The sequence below is a fragment of the Helicoverpa zea genome, chromosome 26 (genome assembly GCF_022581195.2).
Source record: "Helicoverpa zea isolate HzStark_Cry1AcR chromosome 26, ilHelZeax1.1, whole genome shotgun sequence".
NCBI classification, from domain to species: domain Eukaryota; kingdom Metazoa; phylum Arthropoda; class Insecta; order Lepidoptera; family Noctuidae; genus Helicoverpa; species Helicoverpa zea.
The window spans coordinates 5,270,859-5,284,535 of record NC_061477.1 but is presented as its reverse complement, the minus strand read 5'-3'; the positions used below and the strand labels follow the sequence as shown (position 1 = coordinate 5,284,535).

At 36.5% G+C, this 13,677-nt stretch overlaps 1 protein-coding gene and 1 pseudogene across 1 annotated transcript; one reads left to right on the top strand and one right to left on the bottom strand.

The window, feature by feature from the left end:
* LOC124642890 overlaps positions 1 to 2,971 on the top strand; it is a 39,293-nt pseudogene extending 36,322 nt beyond the window's left edge.
* Positions 2,972 to 2,976: 5 nt separating this feature from the next.
* Positions 2,977 to 9,860, bottom strand: LOC124642889. The gene is made up of 2 exons (XM_047181638.1): positions 9,853 to 9,860; positions 2,977 to 4,171 (listed from the first exon to the last, which is right to left on the bottom strand). Exons 1-2 carry the CDS (start codon positions 9,858 to 9,860, stop codon positions 3,013 to 3,015), a joined length of 1,167 nt encoding a protein of 388 aa, XP_047037594.1. The 3' UTR covers positions 2,977 to 3,012.
* Positions 9,861 to 13,677: the final 3,817 nt, after the last annotated feature.

Sequence of the window (13,677 nt, the reverse complement as noted above, 5' to 3'; positions counted from 1 at the left end):
AGTTCGGTTATATCGCGTTTCTCAAGGTCAACTCTATCTCTGTACCAAATTTTATTAAAATCAGTTCAGTGGTTTAAACGTGAAAGCGTAACAGACAGACAGACAGAGTTACTTTCGCGTTTATAATATTAGTAGGGATGTTGCTTAACAATCTATATAAATAAAAAGACCTGCTGGCAAAAGTCAGTAAGTAATCACATATTTCCTCATTTACTTACTACACTCCACTACACACCACACGTTGGCATCCCTACTTGGCTGAATAACGTGTGTCTATGGAAGTCTAGACGCCGACTCCGTGCGCTTTGAATGTAATGAACGAATGAACTATTGCCGGACTAGCGAACTTGTTCACTGTAATGCTCTGCGAAACCATTCTCATTCAAATGGATGGTTATCATTCTTTGGGAATAATACTAGCTGTTCTCCGGTGTTTTAACGACTACTTCTTTCTGCACCTGGATAAAAAGAAGCCCTAAGTTCTTTCGCAGGTTTTATAATATACAAAAATAGCGTTAAATACTGTGTGAGAATCGAGCGGTGTCTCTTGGAGAAATCGAGTGGAAAATCTGCACGAAAAATCCGCCAGTGTGGAAAACTTGTGTTGTTGTAATTTTATAGATAGGTGACTCATACTATGTAAACTGGACTGTTGAATGTACAACACTCACATCAATCAACTGCTTTTATAATGTTTTTTATTATTAATTCACTAGCTGAAAAATTAAAATTCAGAGCCAAATGTCTTTACTCGTAGATATTTCAAAAGGACTTGCCAAATATTTATGCATCGTTTCACTAGTTGCCCTACCAGGGCAGCAGACCTACCAGGTTCTACCGAGACGTCAATAGCTAGGTGCTCGGTTGCAAAAAGTGGGTATGGAAACAACCGACAAGAAACTTCATAGACAATCTTTTCCAAAACAGAAGTGTTTACAATATTTGTCTGACGTTATAGATTGGCCAAAAGATACTGGGGGCTACATTATCCTGGTACTTGAAAGGTAGTTCAATGTCGAGCCTTTGTCTGGACCCGAAAGGGATTACAGTTGATTCTGGGTTTAAGTACGGGCTTCGAAACCATGTTATACCTATTGTACACGTCTATATAGGACACTAGTAACCCACCTGACTATTCCCGGGGTACGTATGCCTCAACCTACCTCATTAATAGGCATGATGACAAATTTTTAAATTCCTTTGTATGATGTAGGTATACGTCTATTTTATATGAAAAATTATTAATTTTAAGAAAATGCGAAGAAACAAAGAAAGACTTTGATAGAAGAATATCAGAAAGATTTAGAAGAAATAAGTACAAAACAGGTGAAACTTGAAGAGATGTCATGTGGAAGTTCAGGTAGGTACCATTTCAGGTGCTTATTTCTGATACATAGGAGGCCTTTTCCCTACAGTGGGATGGTATATAAGATTTTACCTTTTTCTAGCCCTGTAGTGGGACATTCAACAGACTGTTGTTGATAATGTTGAATACTTATAATGTTGATAACAATATTTTATAATGCCTATTAATATTATGCCTATTGATATAAAAATCATATATGGTATTTGTTTGAGTTGTTATTGTTTTGACCTTTAAAATATACCTACAAGAACATAGCATATAGATATTTATATACCTCTCTGTATACCTAGTTATCTTGAAATCTTAATGTTTTTTTTCATGAATAAGGTATTTAAAGGTATCAAAACTTTTTTTCTTTTTCTGCTTCACAAGCATTCATTGGAAATATTTTACAAGAAAACACACTTAAGACAATAGATAAATCAATTCAAGTATACATGACATATAAGTTTAGAAGTAAAGCCATCCAAACGAAAGCTAATTTAGTAAACCAAATGACATCACCTCTGAAACCTTCAAGACAATCTGTGTCTACATCACCATTTAAAATTAAAAGTAACATTGCTGCTAAACCATCAATATCCAATGTACAGAAATTACTCAAGAAACATGAAGAATCTGATAGTGATATTTCTTATACACCATCAGTTACGCACAGAGATACATCACCGTCAACAATATCTCTACAAATGAAATCTACTTCAGACTGCAGCGAATTGATTGAAGAAGATAAAAAACAAGTTAATTCAAAAATTCTGGAATTAACAATATTAAAAATAACAAATAATCCACGTTTTTACATTGGAGTTCCTAAAAACTGTTTCTACTTAATAAATTTAATTGCAGAAAAATTACATATTCCTGTAAATCATGTACTTATGTGTTTAAGAAAAATTAGATTGAATAACCCATTCAGAGAGCTTGCTGATGATTTTTCAATGGATCCAACATAATGCTAGCAAAATATTTCTAAGGAGTATACCATTAATAGCTAGTATAATGCGTCCTTTTCTTGTAAAATTAGATAAGCATTTAACAAAAATAAATTTACCTATGGCTTTTAGGCACAAATACCATAATGTAAGTTGCATCAAAGACTGCCTAGAAATAGAGGTGCACAAGCCTTCAAAAGCTTTAAATCAATCACTCTCATGGTCAGAGTACAAAAAAGCTAATACTATTAAATATCTTGTGTCCTGTACACCTAATGGGTTAGTAAATTATATTTCACCAGGTTATGGGGGAAGAATAACAGATACATGTTTAGTTGAATCTTGTGATTTTATTAAGTGTCTGCAACCTGGTATGTGTGTCATGGCCGATAGAGGATTTAAACATGTACAACCATATTTACGACAACAGGGAGTGCAGTTAGTACGGCCTCCAAGTGTTACAACTGGGTCTAAATTATCAAAAAATGAGGCAAGGGAAACTAAAAAAATTGCTAGTCTGAGAATACATGTGGAGAGAGTGATTCGACGCCTACGTGAATTTAATATGTTAAAGCCACATGCATGTATAAATAATAATTTAGTAAAAGTACTTGATGATGTCATCACCATTGCCTGTTCTTTAATCAAATTACAGGATTCATTAATTAAATAAAACTATTTTTGTTTTAATGTTGTGTTTTATTTACTTAAATATTACAAAGAACTTTGGTATAGTAATGGATATACATTTTCTTTCCATAAAGAGACTATAACATCTAGAAAATTTAATACATACTTTTCATCATATGAAACACATATTATTTCTACATTTTTATTTGCACTGTAGCTGCTATCAGCCACACAAAAGTAGCCTTTTTTAAGTCCTGTAAGGTACATTTGGAGCTGCATCTGCACATAAAACTTAATTGTTGGTTTACCATTGACTATATATTTTTTAAACGTTTTAGCACTCATGGGACATTTAATTTCAATAATACTGTCTTCACAGATACCATCAGGTGATCCTGCTATCATAGGATAGTTCTTAGACAACATTAATCCACAGTGCTTAATTTTTTTTCCCAGTTTGGTACTTACTGTTTTCCTTACTTCATCTTCCAATATTCTACCACGCTTCATGGCTGATGTGTCAGGGAGTTTCCCACCCATTATTAATGAGATAAGAGTGCCATCACTGGTTTTGCAACGACTAAACTCAAATGCTCTTGAAGCTATTACCCTGCCATATCTTAACTCATGCCAAAGGATGCTTTCATGTTGCCTTTTAGTTTCTTTCTCAATGCTATCAATATCAGCATCGGTCAATGTAACCTTTTCCAAAAATTTATCACAAGATGCTTCTTTATATTTCAGCACTAACTTGTGCATAGACAAACTTTCTTTTTGGTCAAACACATAGTCAGATTGATATTTAAGTAACTCGCAGTTGCTAAGTTTTCTTTTTCTCCCTTCCTCTAAAAACTTTTTAAATACATCTTCATCTGATGGCACACTGGGTCTGCCATTGGATAACTCTTTGGCTGTTATAAATTTCGTGGTGGAACCAACCCTCGATAGTCGCGATTTCATCCAATAGCACTGTATGGATGTGCAGGATGGCTCCTCACTCCGACGATGGACCCACATTAGGAAGGCTATGCCGTGTTTACAGCCTCCTTGGGAAGCCACACAATCATTACATGCTACAGACTTCACGGCCTCTTCCTGTTCATCTACTATTAAAGTTACTCCATACAATTTTGCGTGGACTTTGTGTTCTGGGCAGACTTTACATTTTACCACACACAAATCGCCGTCGCGTTTCAGCTGTACGTAACTCACAGCGTCATCACCATAGGATGGCCTGGAGGACCTAAAAGAAAAATCAATTTATAAATAAAGGGTAGAACCATGATAATAGATTTCATTAACATTTACACCTGATAACAAATACATTGTCAAAAGTAATTTTAAGGAATTATTTATAACTAAAATTGTTTTTAATTAAACTAATACACTTACATGGAAGTTTTTTTAATTAAACTAGTATACTTACATGGAACTTTTAACATTTCTAAATTCAGCTGAACAAAAATCTTTATTTGATGCGAAAAACTCTCCCAGCATCAAATCAATCATCTGATATCAATTCTAGGCAAATTAGCGCTGTTTGCCTTGATAAATCCGGGCTCCATAACTCGTGTTATAAACAATTAATTAATTAAAAACAAAGATCGCAGTGGAAGTTCACAATAACGAAATGTGACGTTCGCGCGTTTTCGCGCGAGTTGTTTTCAGAGATGACGTCACGAGCTCTGATTGGTGTTCAAGATATCATGGCGGATTGCCTTATTTCGTAATTTTATTTTATAAAAATACATATTAATCACATTATTAATAAAGAAAACAATGCGCGTTTTATATTCCAAGCTTCAAGTTTAATTTAATAAATATATTATTTTAATGATTTTTGATTACTGTCATCATGCCTATTACTCTGTCTAATGGTGAAAAAAGTTTTTGAGTTTATCGCGACCAGACCAAGAGACAAACTCGATATGATATAAACTTTTAATTTTATTTAAAAAGAATGTATCTCTAGTATGCATACATTATTATTAAATAGTATTATTAAATACAGTATTATTATTAAATACATAGTTTATTTAAATTCACTATTGTAACTGTACATTATGTTTTAAAATTAACTAGATCTTTACATTAAAAAAAAAACTATGATATAAATAGAGGTAACTCCATAATATTTCTAAGGAGTCACCTATTGGGCTGCGGGTTGTTCGAAAGAGATACCGCGGCCCTGGTACATAAAAGGCCTACGACGGAACACGACGGTTTTTTAGTCAGTAAGAGTCTGACACTCCCTCACCGCTGCTAACCCACAGCGGGAGGGGTCATTTGATGATTTTTGACGTCGGAAAAAAAAGGAGCCACCTATTCATAAAAAAATCGTATCATTTATTATTCCAACTTATTAAAAATGAAGAATTTTCCACACTAAAATCGGAATCTAAAATGTTCATTTTTTTGCTTATTCATAAATCGAAGGTTAATTTGTACTGTGTTAAATAAAAAATAACTACGATAACTGATTCCCTGTTATTTAAACAAAATATTAAAATGTGAATAAATAATAATTGATATGAAAACATGCAATTCCCATTTGAACAAACAAAATAAAAAAAGAGAACATGATATTGCAATCAAATTAAAGATAAATATTTTTTATGCTATGTTCCTACCAAAACGTGCCTTAAGGTACGTTTTAGAATCGAGCTGCCTACTGCAAATGCTGACCGTGCGTGCCGTAGCTGCACTACTTACTGGTTTGTATGTTTTAATGAAATCGTTTTGGATCGAAGCGGCAGCAGCACGTGCAGTTGCCTTCGATCGACAGTTGCAGTAAGCAGCTCTCTTCTAAGACGTGCCTTAAAACGTTCACTGCTGGACAATGGTTCACCGATTATACGTAAACAATTGAGAGTTGCCATTCGCACTCAGAACAGTTCGATTTTGTCCGTCGCTCGGGTTTTCCGTCAATGTAACAGCGCTGTTAACCTGTACTAAATAACTACAAGGACTCAAGGAGTGCCGTAGACACAAACGCTGCACGTATTTTTACCGAATTCGAAAAAATGAGGGTTTCGTTCTGACCTGTAAGCGTGTTTGAGCGCGATTATCTCACGTTTGGCTGAACCGATTTTGATACGGTTTTCGGCACAGTATTTTTCAGACTTAGATATTTTATATTATTGAACCCGGTTTCATTATTTGGACTCCTTCATCTCAAGAGTGCCTTCTAATTAAAAGCCTAGAACTTTAGATCTTATCACATAAACTTATTGGCGATGTTAGTAAGTTATAAAACAAACTAAATACTCTCCCTTTATCCCTTTAGTTCCGTCTACCCACACGGAGGACAATTGTGTGTGTTTAACATAAATCCTGCATGCTGTTGCTAAAACCAATTTAAATTGAGAGCGCCTCTATTCAAACGCAAATGCTGAACTACTGGCCAGTGATTATCAAAGTTTCGAAGGATTAATGCATTTATTTATTTGATAAGTAGGTGTTCTAGCATGCACATCGTCGCTGCGCGATGCTTCCTCAGGATTGCGATTAGTCACGGTATGAATTTATTTATGTTTACCTCCACTTTTTATTTTTATTTTATTTTTGTGACTAATCCTTCTGATTATGTTTTAGGTTTCTTTTTTTTTCTTTTTATCTATATTTTTTTATTTTTTCTATAGAGCATAAATCAGTTCATACCGATGGACACCCGCAATTCCGCATAGGTCCAGATGAAAACCAGCGTCAGACACTAGCTGTCTGGCATAATGCTGAACTGGGCCTATTTGGCGCAACATTCTGTTCCTTTATTTTGTTTTTGTTTTTTATTCTATGTGTATGTGTATTGCTTGTGTCAATAAATAATTTTTCTTTCTTTCTTCACCTCAACGTCACTTGTTTTTCTCAAAGTGTACCTAGCGTTTTATTAGAACGTTCTGACTTTGATGTTTTAAACGTTGTGCATCTATAGAAAAACAATCACTAGAGTTAGTTACAAACATGATAGTCGCAATCAATAGTCAAACATAGTTGCTACTATTTGATACTGTGGATCTATATGTTTAGTATATAATAGAATAGATATGCCTTGAAAGGCACGAAAACATATTTCGGTTCCGATTTCAAAATCTTTGTATCTAACAGTTGTCATAATAGTGACCAGCAGCAAGATGTATAGGTAAGTACCTACTTACATAAAAAATAATTGAATCAAAATATTAGGTAGGTGTAAGATCAAAGATTGAGAAACGCTGAACCACTAGAAAATCGTGGGAAAACCCAAACCACAGATTATAAATAAGAAGATGTATGCATAGAATTTTAGAGCAGGTTTTAGCTTCTCGCATAAACTATGTTCTAGTTGTCTATGCTTGCTTAAATATGTAGCGTAGAAGGTTGACTTTGATTATAAAACCAAGATAATCTGTAATATTAAGAGTGGGGTCTCATGACGTCTATGTAAATGTGTACTTAAAGGGGATGCAACAAAAAATTCAATCATGTTTTATCATCGTTGTTTGTTCGTAAGAGAAAATAAATAATACGTGTCCATTATTTAAGGGTTATCTAAGGGTACGGGTAGTCAGAAGCCAGTAAGTCTGATTAACCAAGGGGTATTGCTGCCCCCTTGCTGGCTTGCCCGGGTAACTGGGTCGAGGGTCAGATAGGCAGTCGCTCCTTGTAAAGCACTGGTATTCAGCTGAATCCGGTTAGACTGGAAGCCGACCCCAACATAGCTGGGAAAAAGGCTCGGGAGATAATGATTTAAGGGTTATATAAAAGACGGACTAATTACTTTTTTTTCATTCGACATGACTATTAAAAGTGATTAAAAGGAGTGTTTAATCCATTACTCGTGAAAAGATTGAACCTCGCCCTTGTTCTGTCTTTGTTTTTAATAGAATGGGTTAATCTCTTGACAATTTTGCTTAATAAAAGCTTTGTTAATGTAACTTACTGAAGTTTGGGTAGTTTCACAGTGAGTGGGACTCATACGTTCTAGATACATAATATTATGTACATACATATCTATCTCCATATCCGGACTATGAAATAATGAAACGATCTTAATTTCTGGATTGTCCTTTTGAAGAAAGAGCCATATATCAAGCTTGAACTAACCTGATTTGAAAGTCGGCTTACATCAGTCATCTCATAGCTTAACCATATTTTTATATCTTTGGCAGTCATTATGGGTATACAGAAGCCAAAAAGACCACCAATCTTACCAAGAAGCATCGAGGTGGCTCAGACAATTCGGTTGAATCCAGGTTGGTAGTCGCGCACTGAAAACTCTATTCAGCCGTTCATTCATTCGGTTAGACTAAGAAGCCAAGATAATTGGTAAAAAGCTAGGTAAATAATTAAGAATTTTATAATTAAACTAAATGTAGGTAACAAGTGAAATCATTGAGTGTACAAGTCGGCGCAGGTAATGTTCGGCGCAGTGCCGCGACTCCACTCTGTTCGCGTTTAACACTGATTCTCGCTCACTTTGACGAGATGCGCCGAACACTTTTACACTGTACGATGTTAGGATAAATAAAGTAGGAAAATGGCTACTACTTAGTAGTATTATTAGGATGGAAAAACTAAAGACTCAAGTTAGTATGTTGCATTTTGTAACGTCAGAGAAATTAGACTTATATCTTGCGCTATTTTCAGGATTTTTCTACCAGACCTCGGGACTATAGAGTCCCGGATTTTTGGGAGGCGAACGTGGGGCCGAAGCCAACACGCTGAAGCCCTTTTGAGACAACTTTAATGAAATGGTGACACAAAACCGACGATTATCCCTGTATACACTATAGAAATGTACCCAAGGACAATCCCCGGTTCTGTGCTAAACTATTGCTAACTATGGATGAAAACTACTTAGGCTATTGTGATGGGATGCTAATGGACTAGGAATGAGGAAACTACGGGAACTATGGCACCTGCCGATGACAATGTATTAAATACATGTTAAAATGGCAGGTGGAGACTCGCCAACTCACTTACTGGGCCCCCGGGAATCAGTCACTGAAAAGCAACAAGAGGGCAACAGGGACATGAGCGGCTGAGAAGGGTGAGGATACCTCGGCGGACTTTAAACGCAGATCACGCGCTCCCTGTGGGTCCAGCATCACCGGCCCACTCGCCACTTACCACGAGGCACCTACCCTCCGAGCAGGACTAACCTTGCTCTAGCGACTCCACTCTGACCGGCCGATGAAGGCAAGCCAAGAGGCGGGAGACCTATCCCCCGTCATGCTTCACTCCGGCAAGCCGGAGGTGGGGGACAGTATACTCTCCCTGGAGCACTCGGATATATAGCCCCGCGGGGTCGCTACTCCCCGTCATCCGCCTCAGATGCCCTGCGGGGCCAGGATTTTTATTATTGTAGGTACGGGCCTCTAACAGCGATTTCACCCGCGTTTTAAAAGATCTACTATAACTTCCGGGATAAGTAACCACTCTCACAAAATAATGTAAGCCTTGCAAAATTGCTTGCATTGCTACAATACAATGCAAATGTGAAGCTAGGTGTACATGAGTACGCATAGTCGGTTACACGTACTCAGGAACAATAGTTCAGTTCGTCTAGACATAGGTACTGTCTGAACAAGCATGCCGACCTTCGCTTACGGCGTATCCAAAATGCCTATGGGTAAATTGGAACACCTATTCTGTACACGGCTTTATTCTTCAACAAAACCCGTACCTTCTCAGTTCATATTTATTTACATAATAACCCAATTACAAGCCAATTCGCAGCTCAAAACTCCGCGACAATATTGGCAAGTTCACAAAGACTTATAAGCAAAAACGTTAAATTGATATACACGTCAAAACCATTCCTTAGTACCCGTAAACTGCAGACTAAACAGTCGGCCAACAGTTCGCCGATGGATTTTTTTTTAAGATAGTCATGAATGACTGTGACTAACACAGTTTTTAGTCGATCTGAGACCGACCAAATACCTGATCATTGTTATGTACTGACCTACATCTGCGCAGAAGTAATTTATTGGGTCCCTTTTGTGGTATGAAGTGAGGCGCGGGAGCGGGCTAAAGTGGTGATTGGCCCGCAGTGCATCGCGTCATAGCCGTCACTCGGGATTGGTTCTTTGCTAATAAATCACTTTCTCGCAGATGTAGGTCAGAGCTCAAGATTCGTGCCGATAACTATACCATTAATTTACATACTGATTTATGAGCCCGAACAAACAGTCGGCCAACTAAAAGTTTGTAGTGTGGCCCACTCTTATATGAACCTTTCCTTTTGTGGAATACTGAAACCAATTCGTCTCCTAAGGGTAGAACAAAAACTCTTCTGTAACGAACTCGTGTTTAGGAAAAGTTTTTCTGTAATAATAAATGGAGTCGAAATGTCTGTTTGTATGTACAAATATGAATTCTTTTTCCTCCTGCCCTGTTCCTAATTTTATTGGGGGTCGGCGCAATACGTCATCCTCTTCCATTTTCCCCTGTCACTCGTCATACCGACACTCACTCCCTTCCTATTCATGTCATCTTTCAGGCAATCCATCCATCTCTTCTTAGGTCTTCCTCTTCCTCTCCGTCCATCTACAGTCATACTTAGCACACACTTTGTTGCATGCGTATCATCCCTCGTCATTAAATGTACAAATATGAAATACGACTTTTTAACAAAGTGTAGTGGAAACAGGAATAAGTCCTTACATGCCAGTTTTTTTTATAATGTCAAGATGGATGATGGACAGATTTTGATGGGCCTTTAGTTGCTATAAGTAGTGAGACTTATTTACTTTTTTCAAATATTTAACAGCAATAATTTACCACATTCGAACTGAAAACGTATCCATGTTTGGAACTCTTTAAAAAAATTGGATCAGGACTGCAAAACGAGCAACGCCGTGGGAAACAGCCAGTTTCTCAAGTATTAGGGAAACTTCCATCTGTACGTACCGTTCACATCTTTACAAAGTTTTTTTGTATCAGATATAATAAACGAAGAAAAAAGTTTCTATCATAAATGCAAGTTTGTTGCCGTATGTGACATAAATTGGACTAGTATGAGAAAACTGCAAAAGTTGACTCTTGTTCAGAATGTGATTCTTGTAATCTTGTATCTTTGTTTGTGAGCGTTTTGATTCATCATGATTGTGGTTTTCCTTGATTTTATCCCGTACTGGCTTTGTAGTGCAGTGATCTTAGAATGTATTTATCGAAATCTGGTCTTCGTCTATTCAACACGTGTATCATAATAAATAGTTTTCTTGAAACCCGACACCTCATGGCGTCCCTGCCAAGACCCTGCAAGCGGTTTCAGCTGCGATCCGTGGGGAACTCTTCGCGTACCTGTATTAAAACAGCCTATAAGTATAGCATTTCTCGAAAAGTATGCTGTAACACTAAAATAATCCTTCAAATCAAACTAAGTTTCCGAGGGTCGTTTAACTAAACGAGCAAACTGTTCTGCATCTATGTACCTACATAGATTAATTACAGACAAACTTTACTATTTAAAATCACAAAAGATTCAAGAGATACTTCAAAATATTTCGCATTCTATTACAAAGTTACTCGTGTATTTGCATTTTGAGCAACATTAGTTATTATTCCTATTAAGGGAATTCTCTGAGCCTTTTCAAACAATTTTGTATCTGAATTGAGTTGTTAAGGCTTATAATCAATGTAAACATAATCTTAAACAGAATTTAATGTTTCGGAATAATATTTAATGTTATACAAATGGCTAAGTTTCAGCCGCAGTTGATCTATCTTGTAGTTAAGCAACGCTTGCCGAGGTCGGACCGTGAATGGGTGATCACGTTAATGTCGAATTTGAAAATTCGATGCGGGGTCTTATAATAAAGGCAGATTTAATTTCTTTTTTTCTTTCAGATTCCAAAATTCCTTTTGGCATATTCAGATTTGAATCACAGATAATAGAAATCTATGTGATAGGATAGAGAGCGACGCTGTGGACCATAGATTAAAACTGTTGTTTAGTATTAAGTTTTTTTAGTATTATTTCTGTTTATCTTGTTATAGTAATTTTCCTTGTCTTGCTTTTGTGTGTATACGTGTGCGTCTGCGCAAAAATAAATTATTTTTCTTTCTTTCTTATTTGGAACGATCGGCTTTTTCTAACTTCAAAATCGTGAAGTCATTACGACTCCGTCACGACGTCACGTAAATCGTGACGTATAAACAGGACTCCAGTTTAACAGTTTAATTTCCTCGTCGGGAGGTTGTTGTCAATCGCTCGATCACAGACATCTCGCGAGAACAACTGCCTAACTGCTAATTGTGGATGCTGTACCTGTAGCCGCTTGGTTAAATAGTTGGTGACGCGATCCTATATAGTTGGATTAATTTATTTAAACTAATTAAAGTGTTTCAAAACGTAAGAGTCATTAATTGAGACTTGGCTGAAAAACATAACTTTTTAGCGTAAGTAAAACAGACCTTAAAAAGTCAACTCTTCGCCACTTTTTTCAACTACAAAAGTCTGATTACCATATATGTATGTACATTCTAGGTAATCTTTTAAATAGTAAAAAAATGGTTGGCCCGATACAACTAGGTACATATCTATACTTTTTTGTTTGTTTGTTTGACTCCGAAACTACTCACCCGATTAGATTTTTTTGTTCACTTTTGGACACACTAGACTCTTTCCAAGTAACATAGGCTATAATTTTTCCCGGCACTGCCAACAGTTATACGACGAGACGCGGGTGAAACCGCGGGAAAATGGCTAGTATCAAATACCAACACCATTATTTCAAAAAAAATACTTAAACATGAATCAAACGACTGTTAAACTTTTTACAAGTACACTAGAGAAGTAACGCGATTTTCTCACTATTAAGCAGTTACAGTTATAACTACAACCCCTTACTAAGTACACACACCATTACAAACTACTTAACTAACAGCACAACACATTGAACACGATATCATTGCACCTTAACATCGATTGAATCGCTTGAAGCTTAGCGCTTATGCGTTTAGTTCAGAGGAAGGAAAGATGAGCGGAGATACCATAAGGTAAACAAGTCTGAAATAAAGAAATTGAATTGAATAAAGCACCAGGTAGGTCAGGTAGGTCATGCGCCATCTTCTACGTAAAGAAGTTCAAAATCATTTATTCAAACTTGGCTGCAAATCAGCACTTTTTGAACGTCAAATTACTGTGTTTTGCTGCGAAGAAAAAGTGGCGCAATAAACTCCCCAGCAACGAGTACGAGTACAAGAAACGTACAATCAGTTACTATTAAACTAACGAGGCGTTTGAGTAATCCTTGACACATATGTCAACGATCGGCCTAGATTGATTGGTGATTATGTTTTTTTTTTATGGGCATATTGTAAATAAGGCGTAGGTAGGTTGGAGTTAGTAACGTTCCTCGTTCCTTGAACGACCGCATTTTGCCGCTCTTCTTTCTTAGGAGATTTTGCGTTATGACATCTCCGCTAGTTATTTTGTGCTCCGTGGTTTTGTTCACCGGATCGTACGTGCTGCATCGCTTTTATATTCAAACTGTCGTTACTTCAATAGTGTTTGACATTACCATAAAAACGTTTTTTAGAATTGAACGGATTATAGGGTGCTGGGTTACCATGAGACTAAAAATTACAGGACATTTAACCATGTTTGTAATATTTGTCGCTTTTTCCCTAAATCTGAAAGTATTTTTCCATCTTATCTCTTATCTTAGAATCTTGAATAATCTTATTATATCCAAAAGATGATCTAGTGTCCTAAATGCCGACCTTTTAACAGCATATATTTTCTTCATCCATACTATTTTT